Genomic DNA, 21824 nt, shown 5'->3' with positions numbered 1-21824 from the left:
CATATTTGTGTTCTGTAACTTGTGTTTTATGTACTTGCACATTAGTAATAACATGGATGCATTACACAATGTCTAGAGAACATGCGGTTAGATCCATAATAACGTTACTCATACAATATGTATACAAAATTAAAAGGAGGTTCACTTCAACCCAGAATGGCCAAAATTGTAGAACCGGAATTAAATCGGTCATTTAGGTGAATGTATACTTGTATGACTACAGTATATTATGGTGGACATTCATGAAACGTCCACCCGAGGCGTAAGCCAGGGAGAAGATGCAGATTCTCCCCTTCTCCCTGGCATACACCTGCCATATGCCCTGCTCGCCCGATGGGCGGGCTGGGAGAGCTCGGGGGCGTGACAAGGCGGGGAGGAGGCGCCTCATCATGATTTACGGCTGCTCGCAGGGGTAAATCATGATCCAAATCTACACCTGCTGGAAGCAGGTGTAGATTTAGTACACCGGGTGCAGCTTCGGGGCTCCTGGCCGGCCGGATTGACTAAGAGGCGTGCGCCTCTTAGTGAATCCTGCTGGGGAAAAGGGTGCTGGGCCTAATATAAGACTGCCTCTGTCACTGACTGGCTGAGCGGACTTGAAAAATCACATCTCGAGCCCCCGTCAGACACCAGGAAGTGGCCGGGCAGCGGGGACCGGAGCCCCGCGATACAGGGGGAGGTGAGTGGACGTTGTTGCCCTCAGCCACCTCCTCCCTGGCTATATTAAAAAAAAGTCCCCAGGTCGGAGTACCCCTTTAATGACACAGGGGCACCTTTGAAAAAAAAAACTGAACTTGGGTCAGATGTTGATGCATGATACCCCCCCCCCCCCCCCAAAAAAAAAAAAAATAAAATTTCAATTCAGTTAAAAATGGCACTCCCGTGAAACCCTGTGGCAGTAAGCAGCCACAATGCTGTACTGAGGGGATGTATGTGTGGTTTTTATTCATTTTTATTAATTCATAACTTTTTTTTTTTTTTTTTTTTTTTTTTTTTCAGGATAGCAGGATCCTTATAGACTATGACAGATTTGAGTGACCACTTTAGACTTGTATATTTCTGTTTTTTCTTTTCTAAAATGGTTAATAAGGATTCTTGGGGGGGGGGGGGTCAGGTTCAGTTCAATAAAGTTTTCTCTATGTTACTGTTGTGTGTGTTTTTGGATTAGGTGATTTGGATCCATACAAAGCTCTTCTTCCACCATCCTCTCATCATCCAGACCGTCTCCTGCTTCAGCCATGGTCAGACAGACATCAGATTGCTGAACAGATGCCCCACCAATGACTGCCACGGGATCTAAAAGCCACCCAGCTGTGGTATGGAGTGCCAGGGGGAAGCCGGGCTCCATTTGTGACTTCTGTGAGGACATCAGGTTGACTCTACGACTGGTTCATCATCACACAGACCCACTATTGCAGATACAGAGGAGGGGAGACTGGAAGAAGAAGGAGGCACAAGACTAAGGTACATAGAAATCTGCACCTGCCAGGACCAACTCAGACATGAGGAGGAGGAAGTAGTGGGAAGTAGAAAGTAGTGGGGTCCACCTTTCAGGAGAAAGCCCACCAGGCCACATGGCCACAACAGGACTATCTACGCCCAAGATACTCAGTCGAAGTCCATTGAGCCATCAGCAGCAGGACAACAGAGACATCTGCCATAGGTCGGTGTGCAGACAGGTGCTGCTGTTTGTCCTGCTGTTCTGACACAATCTGCCTGGGAAAGCTGGGGAAGAATATTTAAGCCCCCCGGTCCCAACCCCTTTTCTTCCCCTCCCAGTCATTTGCTATAAACCTGTAAAAATATTAACCCTTGCTTTCCTTGCCGGCCCAGTCATGGCAGCCTAATAGTTGACTTACTTTGCTATAAAATTTTGTACCAAGTATAAGACACTCCCTTGTCAAACGAGGTGCAAAACAAGCCTAAGACAAAGGTGTCAGGTGTCTAAAAACACATAAATGTCCTGCAAGTCATTTATGACATTTAGTATACATTACAGTTTGCCCATGAATTAACTCAATATGCATCACCGCTCAATGAACTCATACAGTACAGTATGCATAACCACTCAATGACCTTTATACAGTACATTATGCATCACAGCTCAGTGAACTCATACAGTACAGTATGCATAACCGCTCAATGAACTTTATACAGTACAGTATGCATCACCGCTCAATGAACTTTATACAGTACAGTATGCATCACCGCTCAGTGAACTCATACAGTACAGTATAGTACAGTATGCATCACCGCTCAGTCAACTCATACAGTACAGTATAGTACAGTATGCATCACCGCTCAATGAACTTTATACAGTACAGTATGCATCACCGCTCAATGAACTCATACAGTACAGTATGCATCACCGCTCAGTGAACTCATACAGTACAGTATGGTATAGTACAGTATGCATCACTGCTCAATGGACTTTATACAGTACAGTATGCATCCCCGCTCAGTGAACTCATACAGTACAGTATGCATCACCGCTCAATGAACTCATACAGTACAGTATGCATCACCGCTCAATGAACTTTATACAGTACAGTATGCATCACCGCTCAGTGTACTCATACAGTAGAGTATGCATCACAGTTCAATGAACTCAAACAATACAGTATGCATCACCGCTCAATGAACTCATACAGTACAGTATGGTACAATATACAGTATAGTATGCATCACCGCTCAATGAACTTATACAGTACAGTATGGTACAGTATATCGGTTAGGTTATACCGTACAATATGCATCACCGCTCAATGAACGCATAAAATACAGTTTGCATAATCACTCAATGAACTCATACAGTGCAGTATGCATTACCGCTTAATGAACTTATACAGTACAGTATGTATCACCGCTCAGTCAACTCATACAGTACAGTATGCACCACCCCTCAACTAACTGATACAGTACAGTATGCATCACGGCTCACTTAACTCATACAGCACACTGCCACTCACATAACTTCTACAGTACAGTATGGATGGCCTAGCAAAAAGCTGTTTAGTGACAGCTGCACCTGTATGGGCAGTCACTATGGGGTTATGTGGCATAACTTCCATGAGGCAGTTGATGACAGTATGTGCAATTTTAAATGTGTGCACCATTTTTTACCTCGATCTGCTATATATACTGACAAAACACCTAATAATAGTGGCGTCAAATTAAAAATGGGTTAGTGTAATACTTGAACACACAATATTGATGCATACCTGTATATACGATATACGGTTTATATAGAATGTGATGTTTTTCTGACACTATTGTTGTACATACCCGGTATCTTCTGCCATGTTATCGCCCGTATATCTAGGTCACTGGAAAAGTTACAAGCCTATGTTATTTGCACAGTTTTTGGATACAACTTTCTCTTTGTCCCATTGAAGTTACACATTAGAGCAGTGACCGAGAACACCTGCATAATAACAAGGGCCGATCTTATCAACGAGCGACTTTACTGTCAAATGGGCCCAAAAGCAAATATGACACCTGAAGTTCAGGGACTTTATTTGTTTGAATTTGGTTTGTTAGCAGAAGCTTCTTAATGTGTGAAGAATAACCCCTGCAATGCTGAGCCGGTGTGTTCTCTATCACATATCATAGGTGAATTGATGGCCGATTAAAGAAGGTATTTTACAATGCGTTCTCTATCAGAAAAAGATCCACATAAAGATTCCCCCGGAGCTCTAAGCAAAGGTGGACATGACTTTTGGGGGATGGGGGGACCGATAGCCCCTGCAGTCTTGTCCATATAATTCTGTACACATAAGCACAGGTGGTTCTGGTTTTAAAGTGAGGAGTGTATGCCTAGTGTATTACTATGAAGAGGGTGGGGGTTTAGGAATAAATACAACCTCTCACTCTCTCACAAGAAGATCTGGAGGAAAATATTTCCCTCCCACCCTCCCACTTTTTTTTAATCTTTACTTTACAACTCATTCTCTTTTTGCAAGTGTAATGCATTAATGCGTATTATTTTAAATATCAGTTTGGGCATGGTACCATATATATGATGATGATATAAATTTTATTTTCATTTGATTAGTTACAGTTTGGCATTAACCCTCTAAACTCAAGGGAAGGGCAATCCTTTAGCCATGGTTCCCTAGAGGTTTCCTCCACAGGGTTTTTTTCCTCTCCTGAGTGCTGAAGGTGTTAGAATTCGTTCCCTGTGTGTGAATTCGGCTGAAAGAACCAGCCCACACCCTATGTCTCTGACCTGATTCACACACCTTTTTCTGTGCTCCCAGGGAGCCGACACCCGGCTTCATGTTTCTCCTGATTCCTCTCTGGTGCTTGTGGGGTTAAGCCTTCAGGTGTTGCATTGCTCCTGGGGCTTGCTCCATTCAGAGCACAGGGAGGGCTCCCTGGCTGCTATTGGTCTGCATCACTGCTGTCAGACTCCTTGCTCCTATCAGGGTCTGGGGCGGGAGTTCTGGCAGCATTTAGTCTGGCCAGTTCCATCAGAAGTTGCCAGTGTATGTTTGGTCTCCAACTTCACCAGCGTATCCGTTATACTGCCTGTTATATTACCATTGGACTTGGACCTGGACGTTGCCTCTGCCTCACCCCTCTGTACCACGTTACCTCTTGTGCTCGACCTTGGATTGGACTCTGTTTACCCTTTGCTTACTGAATTGGATTTTGACGTTACCTCCTGTTACCGACTCGGACTGTCTGACCTGTTATTGTATATCTGTCTGTGTATTCTGTCTTCCGCCCTGTATCCCTAGTTAGGCTAGGGACTGTTGCCCAGTTGCTGCCCTGGGGTTTAGCCCAGGGGGGCAAGTAGGTAGGGACAGGAGTTGCGGGTCAAGAGAAGGGACTGCCATCTTCCCGGACCCCAGGAATCCCTGACAGAAGTGATTTATGATTCAAGGTTTATTTTTGTTTTGCACAATTTTAATAGCTTTGCCTGGACTTGTACTTCTAGGTTATATGTTCATGGTATTAAGCGTGCATAAATGTGTAAAAAAATAAAAATAATAATAAATTGAAAAATAAATCAAATAATTTTATAAAAAAATTTTATTAACTGTAACTGCTTTGGTTTGGCGGTTCAGGAGTCAGGTGGAAGTTGCAGGAAAGTTATGGTGGACTATTCTAACTCAGACTTAAGGATGTCATAATGATAACGTCATGCAGGGGCGGGCATGGTGGTTAAGCATAGGAGTGAGGATCATCAAAAGTGTCTTTGGTGCCCTAAAGTAGACTGGCTGTGCTAGAATGACAGCCAGAACATGCCGCCCCTTTATTGCTGTCTGGCCGGCACCTGTCATGTCAGATAGCTGGGGACCTCACAGTATCTGTTTGGCTATGGGTAAGTAAATGGTACCCAGTGGTAACAGTTCGTTTCAAAAACAAACTGCAGATTTGCTGACAGATGACGGCTGGTGCGCTTGCGCTGAATTATTGGAAGAAGCAATGGCTTTTTAATAAGTGGTCTAAAAATGATTCCCTTTTGGGAGAATCAACAGGTCTTTTATCTGGAAAGTGAAGGAGCAATGGCTTTTTACAGGCTGTCAAAAACTTTCTCTCGAGGAAAAGCAACAAGTATCTTAGAAAGTGCAAAGAAGTGACAAAGAACTCAATGCACTGCTTTGTCACAACAATCAGTGTACCACAAAAAAAACCTGTCACACTTGAATTTGCGTTAAAACAGACTATTTGCAATAGTGACACAAACCCCCTTTGTATTGCTTTTTCACAGCAAATAGTGTACCACACTCTCTACATTGCTTTAGCTATAATTGTAGTGGTTTTTCTGGTCCTACTCTTATCTGTGTTGTTCACTGCTCACTGCCCCTCATGAAGATTTCCTCCTAACACCTTCTCTGCTCTCACCACTATACTACCTCCTAACTTACCAGGAGAGCTGTTTGCAAGGTTTTATAGGCTAACCAGGGATCAAGTCATGTGTCCTTCTCTTCCTCTCCGCCATGTGGCCGATGCTATCTTAGCAGGTTTGGCTGAACCAAACTTCCTGAGGTTCAAATTTCTGCCAATCCTAACTTTTTGAAAAATTCAGACTAATCGGGGTTCTTTGGATTCTCTTCTATATATGTGTCAAAAGTTTTGTTAAATGACAGGAACACTTTAAGTACAAACATCCAAAAGTTCTCCATATTGAGGAGCTTTGTCCTGTGATTCTTATATCTAACATACTCCACAATGTTAAACTCTACTCTACCTGTCATTATGAATCTTAACTTGATCTATTGACCTATTGCCAGAAGATTGGGTAACTATTAGGTAACACAGTTGTATACTATGGTACACAGGGCAGCTTCGGCCATGAGGCGGAATGAGTATTCTGCCTCAGACGGCAGACTCAGTGGTCCGGCCAAGGGCGGCATTATGTTCCCCCGGCTGTCATTTTATTTAAGTTTCATATAACAAAAATGACAGCAGCCGCTCACCTGTCCTGCCGCAGCCAGCCCGCCACCCACGCTCACCCCTGTCTCTACGTCCCACCGGGCTATCGCGATGTCACCTGGCAGCTCTCATCGACCTCCAGGCTGTGGTCAGTGCCCGGGGTCGGCGGGGGCCACGTTTTGGTGATCGGGTCGCGCGGGGGCAGGAGGGGACAGGTGATATGGCTTCCGTGGGGGGGGTGGCCTCCTGAGGTTTGCCTCAGGCGGCAGAAACCCCAGAATCGGCCCTGGTGATACAGATGTGTTTTGGAGTGTGCAGTATGAGTACTAGCGTTATTCCACAACTACCAAAACGTGCTTTTTAGGACTAGTGATCTCCCTGCGTGATTCAGAAAAAAATCATCTGACAGTATAGAATACCAGTATTGGATGGTCACCTCAGTCTGATAGTGGTCCAGTATACAGCTAGTGCAGCTAATACAGTGGCCTGGGAGTCTTAGACGCATCCATTTCCATGGTATTTCCATCACTACCTGAGGTTTTCAGGTGGGCCAGACACCCTCCCCTATGTAGAGCACCAGGCTCCTGAAAAATGCTCTAATTTCCCATTGACTTTAATGGGGTTTGTTACTCAATTGAGCATTCAAGTATTTTAGTGCTCGCTCATCTCTACTATGAACATATAAATCTTATTCATAAATGTATGGTGTGTGTTGAGGTCTTGTAATAGCAAAGCCGACATGTTACTCAGAAGTATGTCCGGGCTGGGGGGCTTCTTCGCCTATGGCCGGGGAGCAGGGTGGATGAGGGCAATGACGTCCCCTTACCTCCCCGGTTCCAGAGCCGTGTCCCAGATTGCGCGCTTCCCGGACGCTTCCTGGTCTCTGCAGGGGCTTGAGCCGTAACGTTTCAAGTCTGCTGAGCCAGTCAGTAGCAGAGGCGGGATCCCGTCTCTGCCACTGACTGGCTGAGCAGACTTAAAACGTCACGTCTCAAGCCCGCATTAGTGACTAGGAAGCGGCTGGGCAGCGCAGAACGAAGCGGCGCGATCTGGGACACGGCTCTGGAACCGGGGAGGTAAGGGGACGTCATTGCCCTCATCCACCCTCCTCCCCGGCTATAGGTAAAAAGCCCCCCAGCCCGGAGTACCCCTTTAATACCTGGCTGAGGAGTCATTCTGGTTTATTAAAATAATAACATTTCTCTAGAGACTGTAAGTCCTTTATTGATGGAGTTCTTACACAGTCTTTATTCAACATCTGACAGAAAAATTGTGGGTTTCTACCATTCACCATTGTGTTACCATAATCTCATATCTGAAAAAAAAGAAAAAAATAGAAATAGTCATTAGGGGCAGAAATTAGAATAGACTTAGGGTTATCCGGGATAAGAAAAACATAGCTGAACAGTGCCGCCCCTGTCGTCAGTCTGTGGGGGGTACTACAACTCCATTCACGTCAGTGCATCTAGAAGACTGTGGGGGTCTCAGTTATTTGTTGTATGCATTCTCACTGGGTAATGTGCTATCTTACCTTATTATGCATTCAATACTACAAGATCCTAAGGAAAAGAAAAGAAAAAGTGTTATTCTGGTTTTTAATTGGAATTAATTCATACACAACCAGGAAAAGATCATGACTGAGGGACACATGGGACTGATACATCTTATTTTTTAGATCTATTCCTGGCTTCTACTCATTGCAATAAAAATCTAAACATGTGAAAGACAATAATATTATAATTTAATACAATAGGCTCAGTTGCCTCTAGCAGCCAATCATTTTCATTTTCCAAAGAGTCCGTGCAGAATGAAAGGTGGAATCTGATTGGTTGCTAGGGGCAACTGAGCCAGTTTTACTTTACACCATGTTTGATAAATCTTCCCCATAGTACATACTGCTATATATATATATATATATATATATATACAGTCTCTGAATGTAAATTAATATAAAGGACTATGTTTATTTCATATCATCACTGAGTGTTCCAATAGTCAATTAAAAATACCTTTTATTATATCACTTAAAACACCATACACATTATTGCACAGCCATCACCTTTGCACTTTGTGCCACCACTTTTTTCACAGGAGAGTCTATTTGGGCGCTATTCAGACCTTGTAGCGTGTTTTTGGCACCCAAATTGTCCTCTTCTTATATGTTAGACAGTATATATTATTTCAGCACATAAAAGTCTGTTTGGGTACTGTTCAGACCTAATTGCGTTTTTCATGCGTTTTTTGTCTGTCCATGCGTTTTTTTTTGCACCCAACTCTTCCTCCTATTGCATAATGTACAGTATATATAACCATTAATAGTGATTATTATCCGTATGTACTTTTCAGCTGTGTTCCCATATTGCACATATTATTTCATATTGCATTCATATGATGGTCACAGTCTCTTTTCTATTGCACTTTAGTGTCACGGTTATAGTCACTACTTAGTGTCCCAATTTTCCATATACAAAAATTCAAACAAGAAAATATTTTTTTGCTGAAGATATATTACTATGTGCTGAAATAATATATACTGTCTAACATATAAGAAGAGGACAATTTGAGTGCCAAAAACACGTTACAAGGTCTGAATAGCGCCCAAATAGACTCTCCTGTGAAAAGAGTGGTGGCACAAAGTGCAAAGGTGATGGCTGTGCAATAATGTGTTTGGTGTTTTAAGTGATATAATAAAAGGTATATATATATATATATACACACACACACACACACACACAGTACATACACCAACCAGACCACTGCCTTGAGAGCAGAGTGGTGGTCGGTAACCTAAACAACAAGCTGTCAACAATGGGTGGGAAAGAGCAGCATATCAGGAGAAGGAGGCGAATTTGCTAAATGATTGTATATGCAAAAATATTTAACTTGACTAGTCCTACAGGTATAACTAAGTGGAAATGGTAATAACCCTCATATAATTTGCATAACAATAATACATCATACATATTACAGGTGTAATACTTACATCCAGGATATCAATGTCAGCGTCACTAAAGTCGATGTTCATCAGCCTGGGTAGAGGGATTCCATTACCTACAACAGCTGAGATGTAACACATATAGATTAGTGTCAGGAATAAAAACAGTATATCAGTAATAATCAGGACGTATACACACAATTTTATCAAAGATCTGAAGACCCTTTATAGACACAAATATTTTTTTCTCTGTATTTATTACAGACCAGCATTTTATATGCAGTACTTAAAGGGGTTGGCCACTTTATAGAAAAATAGTACAGTATTAGTAACTGTATTCACTGTATATACTGACACCAGCTCCCTGTATACCTCATAGAGCTAAAATCAGCCCCCCCCCCTTTTCCAGACAGTGCTGTCCTGCTCTGTGGTGAGTCTGTCCATAAGATGGCCGACATGGAGAAGCATGTGACCATGCCCCACCTCCGAGTGTCCATGACTGAGTCTGTATATGCCTATGGTTGACACTGGGGGGTGGGGTATGATCACATAGTCCTCTATGTCGGCCATCTTATGGACAGACTCACCAAAGAGCAGGACAGCACAGCCTGGAGGAGGGGAGTGTGATTTTAGCTCTATGAGGTACACAGGGAGCTGCTGTCAGTATATACAGTGAGTACACAGGGAGCTGCTGTCAGTATATACAGTGAGTACAGGGAGCTGCTGTCAGTATATACAGTGAGTACACAGGAAGCTGCTGTCAGTATATACAGTGAGTACACAGGAAGCTGCTGTCAGTATATACAGTGAGTACACAGGGAGCTGCTGTCAGTATATACAGTGAGTACACAGGGAGCTGCTGTCAGTATATACAGTGAGTACACAGGGAGCTGCTGTCAGTATATACAGTGAGTACACAGGGAGCTGCCGTCAGTATATACAGTGAGTACATAGGGAGCTGCTGTCAGTATATACAGTGAGTACACAGGGAGCTGCTGTCAGTATATACAGTGAGTACACAGGGAGCTGCTGTCAGTATATACAGTGAGTGCACAGGGAGCTGCTGTCAGTATATACCGTGAGTGCAGGTACTAATACTGTACACTGAACTATTTTACTATAAAGTGGCCGACCCCTTTAAGGCAAAATGTGGTGGAGTAAGATGCAACACATTTCTTAAAGGCACAGCCGTCCTAATACATGTTGTGCATCTTTGACTTTCAATGTGTCACAATCTACAGCAGCCACGAGCTTGTGTAGATTTCTAGCATGGATTATAATAAATACAAAGCATCCCCTCCCGCTAGGCTCCGGCCATCTTTTAGGAAAGTTCTTATAGGTCAGGATGGGACATATTAAATCCTTACTGTTAATCGATGGCAGGAACGCAAGGTTGATTAAGTTACCGACTAATCCCTGTAGTACAGAGACCTGGGAGAGAAATGAAAATTCATATTAGATAGGTGGGGGTCTGGCTGTCGGCACCCCCAATGATCCGTTGTTTGTAGGGGCTGCAGAGTTGCCTCCTTCTACTTGAATAGGACAATGCTACATTATCCCGCTACATGGTTTTCTAGCAAACGTTCCTGGTTGTCGAACACACTACCTATAGTTTATAGTTTGTATTGTGTCATACTTCTGTTCTATTGTTTTATCCTCTTTTTGTAATGTGTATGTCTATATTATATTGTGCCTACGGAAGGTGTTCTACTGTCACCTGGTGGCTGTCTTGTAACAGGGCAAGTACAAGTAACTTTACTGCAGTGGATTACGTACCCATAGATATTTAGAAGGTCCTAAAACAGGGGTAGGGAACCTTGGCTCTCCAGCTGTTGCAAATCTACAATTCCCATCATGCTCTGACATTTGGCTGTCCAGGCATGATGGGAGATGTAGTTTTAGACATGTCACTTCACTGAGCGGAGAGCCGCGGCAGCGGAGGAGCGCACGCTCTCCCATAGACGGACAATGAAACACTGAGCATGGCGGGATTTTGCCGCGGAATTCCGCCTGATTTGCTCAGTGTGAACATACCCTAGGGGTGAAAAAGTGCCTTACCATTGTGACTCATAGTAGTATGGTGCTGAAGGAATCACGGAAGATCTGTGGCATTCGCACAAGAGCCATCGCATGGCGGCAGTGGTAGTCTGACTCTATTGATCTAATATTGATTGACTATCTGGAAATAGGCCGCGTGACCACATTACCCTGCCTATGGGTCTATCAGCAGCAGCAATAGCGCCATCTCCATCAGTCCCATAGTGGTGAATGGAGCTGTGTTCACACAAATGTGCCCCCTTTTGTGATGGGAAATTTAGAACCTCCATTGTCTTGATCGGTCACATCCTGCGGTCATATATCTATCAACTATCCTGTGACTACATGATAAATGCCATTCACGGACAACAAACCCCTGTTAAAATAAGAAAAGGCACATAGAAAGAAGGTGAGCTGATGGAGGGAGTGTGGTGCCCTGAGAAATGTCTGTTGGGAAACTTATATCCTGGCATCACACCAATTTACTTGGACATATACCACCTACCCAACCACTGTGGACTATGCCCACCCCTTCATGCAAATAGTATTTTATTAATAGGCTTCTTTCAGCAGGATATATATTAGGCAGCTGATCAGTGTAAATATAAATATATATATATATATATTTATATATACAGTATATATATATATATATATATATATATATATATACATATATATATATACTTTTTTGTTACGCTCAATACTTACATCAAATTTCCCAACTGAACTGGAGACCAGAGATAGATGTGTGCTAAAAGAATAAGAATGGAAATGTCATCGTACAGTAGTCCAATATAGCGGTAGGTAGTCAAATATAAGAAAAAGAGCTGCTGTAAGTGATACTGTGGAGGTAAGGACACCATCATAGCTATCTGAGAAGCGACCGAGTTGGAACCATTTTATGTCAGTCATAGTCGTATTGCTGTTGCACCCAGTATATCCCATAATATGTCTACTATTACCTCTCCACGGACATCGAGATCTTCAGTTTGTCTCCTGCTACAGAAAACTGAGCTCCTAAATGGGCATCCTATAAGGAGAAACATAATGTGATAATATGGGAGTGGGGGAATAGTAGCAGCTCCTTGTATTGTCCATGTCTCCTGCTTGCGGCATACAAGTTGCCTCCATGTTCTTGTGGTCATTCTCCTTAGATAGTATTTTTGTCAGTATTTTTATCCAAAACTAGGCATAAAACCAATAGAAGAGAACAATAATGGCAAGATCAGCACCTTACGGCCACGAGCACACAATGCCTTTTTTTGGCCGTTTTATGCCCATTTTTTTTAACAGCTAACATTTTCAGACCAAATAACGTCCCTTACTTCAAAATAACATTAGTTATTTATGCTCAACATGGTGGCCGTCTAAAAGATGACGTTGTGTAGTCTTGACCTTTCTGTGTTTTTTGTTCCACACTGGTTTCGGTTTAAAAATACTGACCAAAATGCTGAGTGTGAACATAGAGACAGAAAAACAGCATGAACAAAGTTGTTTCAGTTTCTCCCATTATCTATAATGTAAGATGACCAAGCTTGGACAGTTCGACACTGCTAATGTTCTCAAGATTATTGAGTTCCAGTCTCTTACTGATCACACTTGTACATGTATCCTACTCAATGCAGACAGTCATGGCCGGCACCAGCACAGGGCTTAGCCAGGTGAGTGCCGAGGCCTATAGCGCCTCATGGGGCCCAGAGAGGGAGGGGGCCCAGTGTTCTAATGTTCAGCCTGATCACTGTAGTGCAGGGTGAGCGGCTGAACATCAGAAGACACAGGAGCAGGACCTGCACAGAGAGAGAGAAAAGGGTGAAGGACCTGATCACATGACCTAATGGTCCTCAACCTTACAGTGTGGAGAGCAGCCCAACAGAGAGGGAGAGGGAGAAGACTGAGCTGTAAGTGCTGTTTATCAGTGTCTTTGTCAGTCAGTAAGTCAGTCTGTGTCATTCAGAGTCAGTCAGTCAGTCTGTCAGTCAGAGTCTGTGTCCATAATGTGTGTTTGTGTATGTTAGTGGATGAAGGGCCCACTGAGGCAAAAACCTGGAACCAGCCCTGCAGAGAGTAGGGGATGTGCAGTGTAAAGCTCACGCACTATATAGAGATATTTCCATTCTATTTTTGAATCTTTTTGGTAAATTACAAGACGCTTCTCCTATTTTATATCCCAAGGGTCATTTTTATGCAGTAGCCACTTTTACTCCAATGAATTTTACTTACAACGCCGAGGACACAGATGGAGGTCTCTGAGGAGTCGGCATTGGAGACCAGGAGTTCTGCTTTAACAAATAACGTCACCAGACCTTTCTTATTCTGTAGTTTAACAAGTGGAGGACCGGGGACGGAAATCCTCAGCAGTAACGGCCTTTCCTCTTTATACATTGCAGCCACCTGCAAACATAACAAAGAAAAGTCTCGGATAATCAGATATAGAAGCAGCTTTTGCTAGACGTACAGAATAGAGAACATTAAAGACATGGAGGTTTTGTTCTAAATGTAGCTCCATACAAATCTATTCAAACCAACTGGTTTCAGAATGTTATATAGATTTGTAATTTGCTTCTATTTAAAAATCTTAAGTATTTCAATACTTATCAGCTGCTGTATATCCTGCAGGAAGTGGTGTGTTCTTTCCAGTCTGACACAGTGCTCTCTGCTGCCACCTCTGTCCAGAGCAGCAGCAAATCTCCATAGAAAACCTCTGCTCCTCTGGACAGTTCCAATCTCGGTCAGCAGAGAGCGCTGTGTCAGACTGAAAAGAAAACACCACTTCCTGCAGGACATACAGCAGCTGATAAGTATGGGTAGACTTGAGATTTTTTAATAGAAGTAAATTACAAATCTATATAACTTTCTGAAACCAGTTGATTTGAATAAAAACGATTTTTAGCCGGAGTACCCCTTTAAAGGCAAAAGAAAATATGTCTCGGGATGAAAACTCATCAGACATCCATACTATATTTCTATTATGTAAGAACTAATAACTAAGCATATATTATATACTATTGGAGTTCCATCCTACCTTTGGGATGACTCCACCCAGAACAGTTGTAGTCAGTGGTGGGACTCCGGGCACCTATATGTGGCGATAAGTCAGTCGGTTATTTCATTGGTTATAACCCCTAAAAATTATATTCATATAGAGAGGTTGTCTGCTATGGAGCATTACAGGGGCTTCTATAAGCAGTTCATGTACAGTATAAGGGTTATTACAATCTCTCCTACTTGTTAAGGAAGTAGAGCACTAAGACTGGAGCTTCTCCTTATGTTAGGTTACTTACTATATCTAAATGTACTTACATCTCCGTTCCCTATTTCAATGTCCATCAGGCCCTCCTTTTGCAGAGCGGTCAGAACACATCCCAGGAAATTGGCAGAAAGACCAAGCTGGGATTCAGAGGCTTCTCTCATGGGGGGCAAGGTGATACGCTCAATGTGACCAAGAGGGTAGTCAATGAGACCTCCGCCCAGCTGACTCACCACTGTCTATGGCGAAATAAAGGACCATTACATTGGCATAGGGATTTTATATAGTGCATAGAGCACAATAAGAAACGTTTACTACCTAACTTTATTAGATGTACAAAAATCATTGCAAATATATGGCATAATTTAGAAACGTTCAACATTCGGCTCGCGTGACTGGTAATAAATCATATTCTTAGGCCATTGACTCTTTAGGCTTCTGCAGTAAAACCATCATACTGACCATGTCTAAGGCATACTAGTTTGAAGTGCGTCAGTGTTGGATACCATTGTACCTAGTTGATATTACAATGAAGAAGGGAATTTTATAAAGACAGCACTGGACCAATTCTTACTGTATAGGCATTTTTTGCTAATTTCTCATGGTAAAAATACATGTTGAGACGGACTAAAAATTAGTTTCATATGTATTACTCTTCACTCCTCCTTCCTTCCGAGATGGCTCATGTAAACAGTGTCCCTGGCCAGCTGTTTCTGCACTCTGTGATGCTGGGAGGGTTAATCTGAGGTCAAGTAGTTGATGACCTTACTGTGATCAATCCTCCTGGCATTACAGATTGCAGAAACAGCCAGCCAGGGACACTGTTTACATGAGCCATCTCCAAAGGGGAGGAGACCGAGAGAACAGCTCACACACAGTTTTTTTATGTCTTCAACAGAAAGCAGCAGCTCGGAACTGGGGGAAGGACTAAAAAGATAATAACAAGTATGGAATGAATTGTTTGTCTCCAGGGGAAGGGGGGGGGGGGGTATTATTCAGCATGTATTTTGCCCCTTTAATGTCAGAAGTTGGTATTTGACATTGTAAAGTTTTCGCTATTAGTATTCCATGATTGACTTACATTTAAATCCAATTCTATGAACTGCCCAGTGACTATGGGAAGACTTGATACCGTATACTGAATGCTGCCTATTAACCCAAGGGGAACCAGCGCTGCAGAAAAACAGAAAAGAAACAGTCAGAGGATTTTTCAACAAATTATATCTATTAGAATTGAATAAATTCCATAATATCAATTCAAATGGCTAATATATGATAACATATCTAGAGGTTCAAAGTGGTTAATGGCATATGACGTTAGTATAGGATGGACCCCCATCCCTATAAATATCCTATATGTTAGTCATACTGGAGACCAGCTAAAAAGGCCACAATGGATAATTTGTCGCGTGATTCCATGCCTACCTAATGGATGGCCCTGGTGACCATTAGGACCTCTACAATCAGGATCTAATGCGTCTCTAGTACCCTGTTGGGTGTGTTTAGCTTTGATACAAGATTGAAGGGGACAGGTTCTGTTGGTTGCCAAAGCTGATGTCCCAGCTGGTCCCATAAATGCTTAATTGACAATAATGGTCCAGTCAGAGACAGGTTCATAATAGGGTGCCACCTAAATTTGGATGGTGGGCAAGGAGCTAGAGGACTATAGGAGTGGCCTGTGCTTGTTGGCAGACCAAATGTTTTTTTTCTACTGGTTGACTGGCTGGGTGATCTATTCTCCACATGTGCCCACCCTCATGTAACCACTGCTCCAAGAACCTCCTAAACCATGGGTCTCCAAACTGCGGCCCTCCAGCTGTTGTGAAACCACAACTCCCATCATGCCTGGACAGCTAAAGCTTTGGATTTGGCTGTCCAGGCATGATGGGAAATGTAGTTTTGCATCAGCTGGAGGGCCGCAGTTTGGAGACCCATGTCCTAAACGCTAGGTCAGAATAAGCTAGATGACAATCCTTTCCTCCTCAAAGTCTGTCAACTAGGCAAATGTTGTAGTTGAGTCATAGAGTAGTCGTAGAGTGTTGTAGAGACGTATCTAAGAGTCAACAATTTCTCATTGATCTCTCATTGAAAAGATGTACAAAAAAGATGTCCTCTGAGGGCATATTGTAGGGCAGCGGAGGAAGAACTTTTAAGCCATCTTGGCATAAGACCCAATGTCCAATCAGTTCACACCTGAAAACATTACATGTCGGCCCGAGATATAACTGTGTGCCGAGTTTACGATAGGATTATAGTCAACTTACAGTTCACAGTAATAAGAAGGCCATTAACCAAGTCTAGCACGACGTTCACCACCGGACACAACTGCAGGTATAAAGAGAAGACATTTAGATAACTAACATCACTATCTACCCACTCTCTTCTTCTGGGTTAATGTAGTCATTGTGTAGAAATCCATTCCAAGAGAGCCAACTGGTATAGTATGGGTTACTTGGTATCTGCTTCATAAGGGTTTGTAGCCTTCCACTAGATCAACACAGTAGGGTCATAGGTTGAACTTGATGAACTCTTGATTTTTTTTTCATCTTATCGACTATGTAACAGTAGATTTGTAAGTAGATTTGATCCACAGATGTGCTATGGAATAGGCTTGTAAATGTAGAGGAGACAGAGAGTGTATTTGGGGGAAGCACTATGGCAAATGTTTCAGCTTGCACCATCACATTCTGTTGACCCCTGGCTAAATCATGGTCATGAAAGCCCCTCACACCGACGGTCGAACCCTCTGCGATTGGTGGGTACTAAAGTATAAGATGTATGGGGACTTTTACTGCTATACCTAACCATCAGTGACTGATCAGAACTTTTTCATTGTCTCTAGGACAGGTCAAAATTTTTCATTTTTTTAAAAGTGACAGGGACACTTTAACCATCTTTAACCACTTTTTATTCAAGCTGGAGAAATCCCATGATAAGCATGTGTATGTTTTATGAAAATAATGGATTTACTTTGTAAGGCTATGTTCCCACAGTGTAAAAACAATGGCAATTCAGACAGTTAACGGCTATTGTATAACACTACTTGCGGGTGAAAATAATGAACAAGTTCATTACTTGCGGCCTTAGATGGTGTTAGCAAGGGCAGTTCACATCGGAACTACCATTGTTAAAGGGGTATTCCAAGAAAAATTAACAGGATAGGCGACAAGTAGGAGATCACAGGGGGTCCAACCTCCGAACGCCCCGGCCGACCCGTGGCTCTATTTATTCCAATGGAGGTGCCGGAAAGAGCCGAATAAGCACTCTTCTGGTTTTCTCGGCTCTTTCCGTCAGTTCTATTCATTCCTATGGTGCCACTGAAGAGAGTGGAGTACTGCGCTCTTCCGGCTTACTCAGCTTTCTCCAACACCTCCGTAAGAATGGAAAGAGCTGCCGGTCATGTGCCGTACCTGCTGGGAAGTGCGCTTCCCAGCAGGCTGTGGGTCAACAACTAACTGATGTGCCGTACCTGTGGCTCTATCCATGACACAGAAGCTAGGGGCCGACATAGAGATTGCTAGGGGGTTCAGAGGTCGGACCCTCGTGATCTCTTACTTGTCCCCTATCCTGTGGAACTGGTAGCTGGTAACATCTCAATTACAGGCTTACCACTCCTGGCAAAATATTTCGGAGAAGGTTGGTGAGAAGCCCATCCAGGATCCCTGATAGTAATCTATGTAAAGGAAAAAACAAGGCTTCTTGGTTATTGAAATATTCATAGCGAGACATATGGAAGAATGTAGCTACTGTTCCTCACCCTCTTAGTAGCCGTATGTTTATTCCACCAAGTAGTGCTTGGCAATCTTCAATGACTAACCGGGGAACTCCTGATGTCTCCTGTGTCAGTCTGGTTCTTGCTGTAATGTTTACTTCCACCAAGATATCAAGAAATCCTAGAAGGCTTAAAATATCACGCTAGGGTGGGTTTTAATGTCCTAAATAAGTTATTATATGGTACCATAAATAATTATATGAAACATGCCACCTTCTTCACGCTATAGATGATAGCATAATCCGCTATGTATATAACATGTTCCTTGGCATACCCTCTTACCTGTTACCATTGATTGCCACTTTGGTGTAGAGGTTCAGATGAACGCCAATACCGGGCAGGAGATGCAAAGATATTTGTGGAAGTGTAAGGTCTATAATTCTTAGTCTGAAAGAAACAGTAAGATACGACAGCTATTCCTTCTAGCACTTGGAATATAGATTCATTTGATGCATTGTATGAGAATTAGTTGATACGTCCTCACCCAGGGGTAACAATTTTGTCCGATAGTCAAGATATTTCTTGACTGGCCTAAACTACTTCCTATACAAATATACAAAAATATAAACTACTAAACCACTTCCTATACTATATATTACCTATAATAGGATGGGGACCATTATAATCAGTGGAGGGACGGGGGTTTCCTCCCACTGGGGGCCAGCCCGCCTCCAGTGCTTCACCCCCGGCCGGTGCTCAGGAATAGAATGGCGCCGCAGTTAAAAAAAAAAAGGACAGCGGCACTGGCATCCCAGCACTGGCGCTACTCTATCCATGTAACTATCAGAACAGCGATGGATGTACCGGTGGTACATTCGTTTTAAACTATTTTTAAAACTGTGGCCCAGATTTGTGTGTAAAATAGAAGCCAATGTAAAATGCCCATAGCAATCAATCCCAGATCGTCTTCCATTTTACTGCTGAAAGATGTGGGGAGATGTGGGGCTTTGTCTTTGGTCAACTGACCACTGATCAAGTTTACAAATAAGATATTCAAAAACATTTCCTCCTCAATACAACTCCATACTAAAAATATGTGTATATCTTACCCAGTTATGCCCTGTATTGTTCCTAGAAGTCCTCCGTTGCCAAGTATTCCAAGAAGTCCTCCTCCTCCAAGCAATCCACCAAGCAAACCACCTTTTCCTAGAATGCCACCATTAATTTGAGGATCGGTGTAGCCAGGAGGAGCGCCTCCACCACCCCCTAGAAGGCCTCCAAGTAACCCACCACCAGAACCTCCAAGAATACCACCAAGAAGGCCTCCACCTCCACCACCACCTCCACCTCCTCCTCCACCTCCTCCACCAAGAAGCCCTCCACCTCCTCCACCACCACCACCAAGAAGCCCCCCAAGAAGGCCACCTCCACCTCCTCCACCAAGTACACCACCTAATAAACCGCCTCCATTTCCACCTCCCAAGACACCACCCAGAAGGCCTCCACCTCCGCCACCCCCAAGCAGCCCACCAACCAAACCCCCAACAAGGTCACCACCACCACTACCCATGACTGGCATGTTCAGATTGTTCTGTGAAGGTCTTCCTTTCATTTGGCCTGCGACAGCTGTGAATGAAAAACACATATACATACATGAGCATCTAAACTTTAAAGTGGTTGGGATTTTTAATGGGGCGCATCTGTGGGTAGTGAATGGGGTGGGGTAGAAATGTCAATAATCTGGGGCAATGTGTGCCTGTACTTGTTCTGTATAGCTGAAGAGTTTTATTTGTGTGCTCCCAATGGATCCCCAGGATAAACTAATTCAAATGTATTATAAAATCCAGGACTCACCATTATTTAATGCTCCTTTAGACACACGGAGCACCGCCCCATTGTTTCCTTTGGCAGCACTACTAAGGCAATGAGCCTGGATAAGCAATATACATATGAAGCAGGCACGCCATAGTTTGAACATCTTTGGATCAAGTTATCTGAAAAGTAGATAATATAGTAAGATAGTACAGGAAGTGGTGTATTCTTTCCATTCTGACACCTGGCTGTGCTGTCTCTGCCGTGCTTGCTTCCTTCCTCCGCAGTATATATGGACGTAGTCAATAGAATAACTAACATGGATTTTGGCAAAGCCAATATGTACAGCTTTACAACAACAGAAACATAGAAGATTGCCGGCAGAAAAGGACCACTGGGTCCATCTAGTCTACCCTTTTAGTATTTCCTTTCTTATTATATTAGGATAGATATATGTATATCCCAGGCAGGTTTACATTCAGTTATTGTACATTTACCAACCACATCAGGTGGAAGTTTGTTCCAAGTATCTACTACTCTTTCAGTAAAGTAATACTTTCTCACGTTGGTTTTGATCTTTCCCCCAACTAACCTCTCACTGTGTCCTCTTGTTCTTTAGTTCAGTTTTCTTCTAAAAACACTTCCCTGAACATTATTTAGTCCTTTAACATACTAAAAGGTTTTGATCATGTCCCAAATGCCTGGGCAGGGACCAGCTGTAGGACATGCATCATCTTAGTACATGTATTCAAAGAATACCTTGTGAAATACCTTCTTTATTAACATGCAAAAGTACTGCTTAGACACCATCATGTGTTTCGCAATGTCAGTGAGCTAGCCAGACTTTCTACTGGGAAGGTATAACCAAGCCAAGACAGGCCTTCAGTCCAGGAAACCACCTTTCAACAAGCCACAATCAAAAATGACAGGACTTGGGAAGTACCCAGGGAAGTTATCCTTCCACTACCGGCTGTTTTGGGGTATTTGCCCCTCATCAGTGTGGGGTAGGATTCTGTCAAGTGGGAGCAATGCCTAGTAAATGCATTCAAAAGAATGACGGTTGACCTCAGGTAGATCAACCAAAACACTACAGAGACATTGCCTGGGAATCCTTGGGAAATGAAATATGCAAAAGTACTGCGGAGACATCATGACGTGTTTCTCAATGTCAGTGAGCTAGCCAGCCCTTCTATCGGGAAGGAACAACCAAGCCAAGAGGGGTCTCTGGTCAAGGAACCACCTTCCAACATGCCACAGATTCACTGACATTGAGAAACACATGATGGTGTCTCTGAAGTGTTTTGGTAGATCTCCCTGAGGTCAGCCATCATTCTCTTGAATGCACTTACAAGGCATTGCTCCCACAAGCCAGAGTTTTACTCCACACTGATGAGGGGCAAATACCCCAAAACAGCTGTCTGTGGATGGATACCTTGCTGAGGTATTTCCCAAGTCCTTTCATTCTTGGCTTGTTAGAAGGTGATTTCCTTGACTGAAGACTCAACATCAGTGAACTAGCCAGACCTTCTACCAGGAAGGAACAACCAAGACAAGAGGGGCTTGGTTGTTCCTTCCCGGTAGAAGGTCTGGCTTGTTCACTGATGTTGAGAAACACGTAATGGTGTCTCTACTGTTTTTTCGTTGATATCCCTGAGGTCAACCATCATTATTTTTCTTTGTTAATACGTCATGAA

General features: G+C 43.1%; 1 protein-coding gene across 1 annotated transcript; it reads right to left on the bottom strand.

Annotated features, from left to right (window-relative positions):
* Nucleotides 1-7674: 7674 nt before the first annotated feature.
* LOC138772600 (BPI fold-containing family B member 4-like) lies at nucleotides 7675-20296 on the bottom strand. Its single transcript, XM_069953116.1, has 16 exons — nucleotides 20173-20296; nucleotides 19428-19944; nucleotides 18661-18765; nucleotides 18364-18507; nucleotides 18216-18279; nucleotides 16871-16931; nucleotides 15688-15779; nucleotides 14660-14845; nucleotides 14382-14435; nucleotides 13580-13750; nucleotides 12322-12389; nucleotides 12068-12110; nucleotides 10687-10750; nucleotides 9368-9444; nucleotides 7916-7943; nucleotides 7675-7699 (listed from the first exon to the last, which is right to left on the bottom strand). The coding sequence occupies exons 1-15, from the start codon at nucleotides 20294-20296 to the stop codon at nucleotides 7920-7922; spliced, it is 1794 nt and encodes a 597-aa protein (XP_069809217.1). The 3' UTR covers nucleotides 7675-7699; nucleotides 7916-7919.
* Nucleotides 20297-21824: the final 1528 nt, after the last annotated feature.

This window comes from Dendropsophus ebraccatus, chromosome 14 (genome assembly GCF_027789765.1).
Source record: "Dendropsophus ebraccatus isolate aDenEbr1 chromosome 14, aDenEbr1.pat, whole genome shotgun sequence".
Classification (NCBI taxonomy): Eukaryota; Metazoa; Chordata; class Amphibia; order Anura; family Hylidae; genus Dendropsophus; species Dendropsophus ebraccatus.
This window is presented reverse-complemented; position numbering and strand designations above follow the sequence as displayed.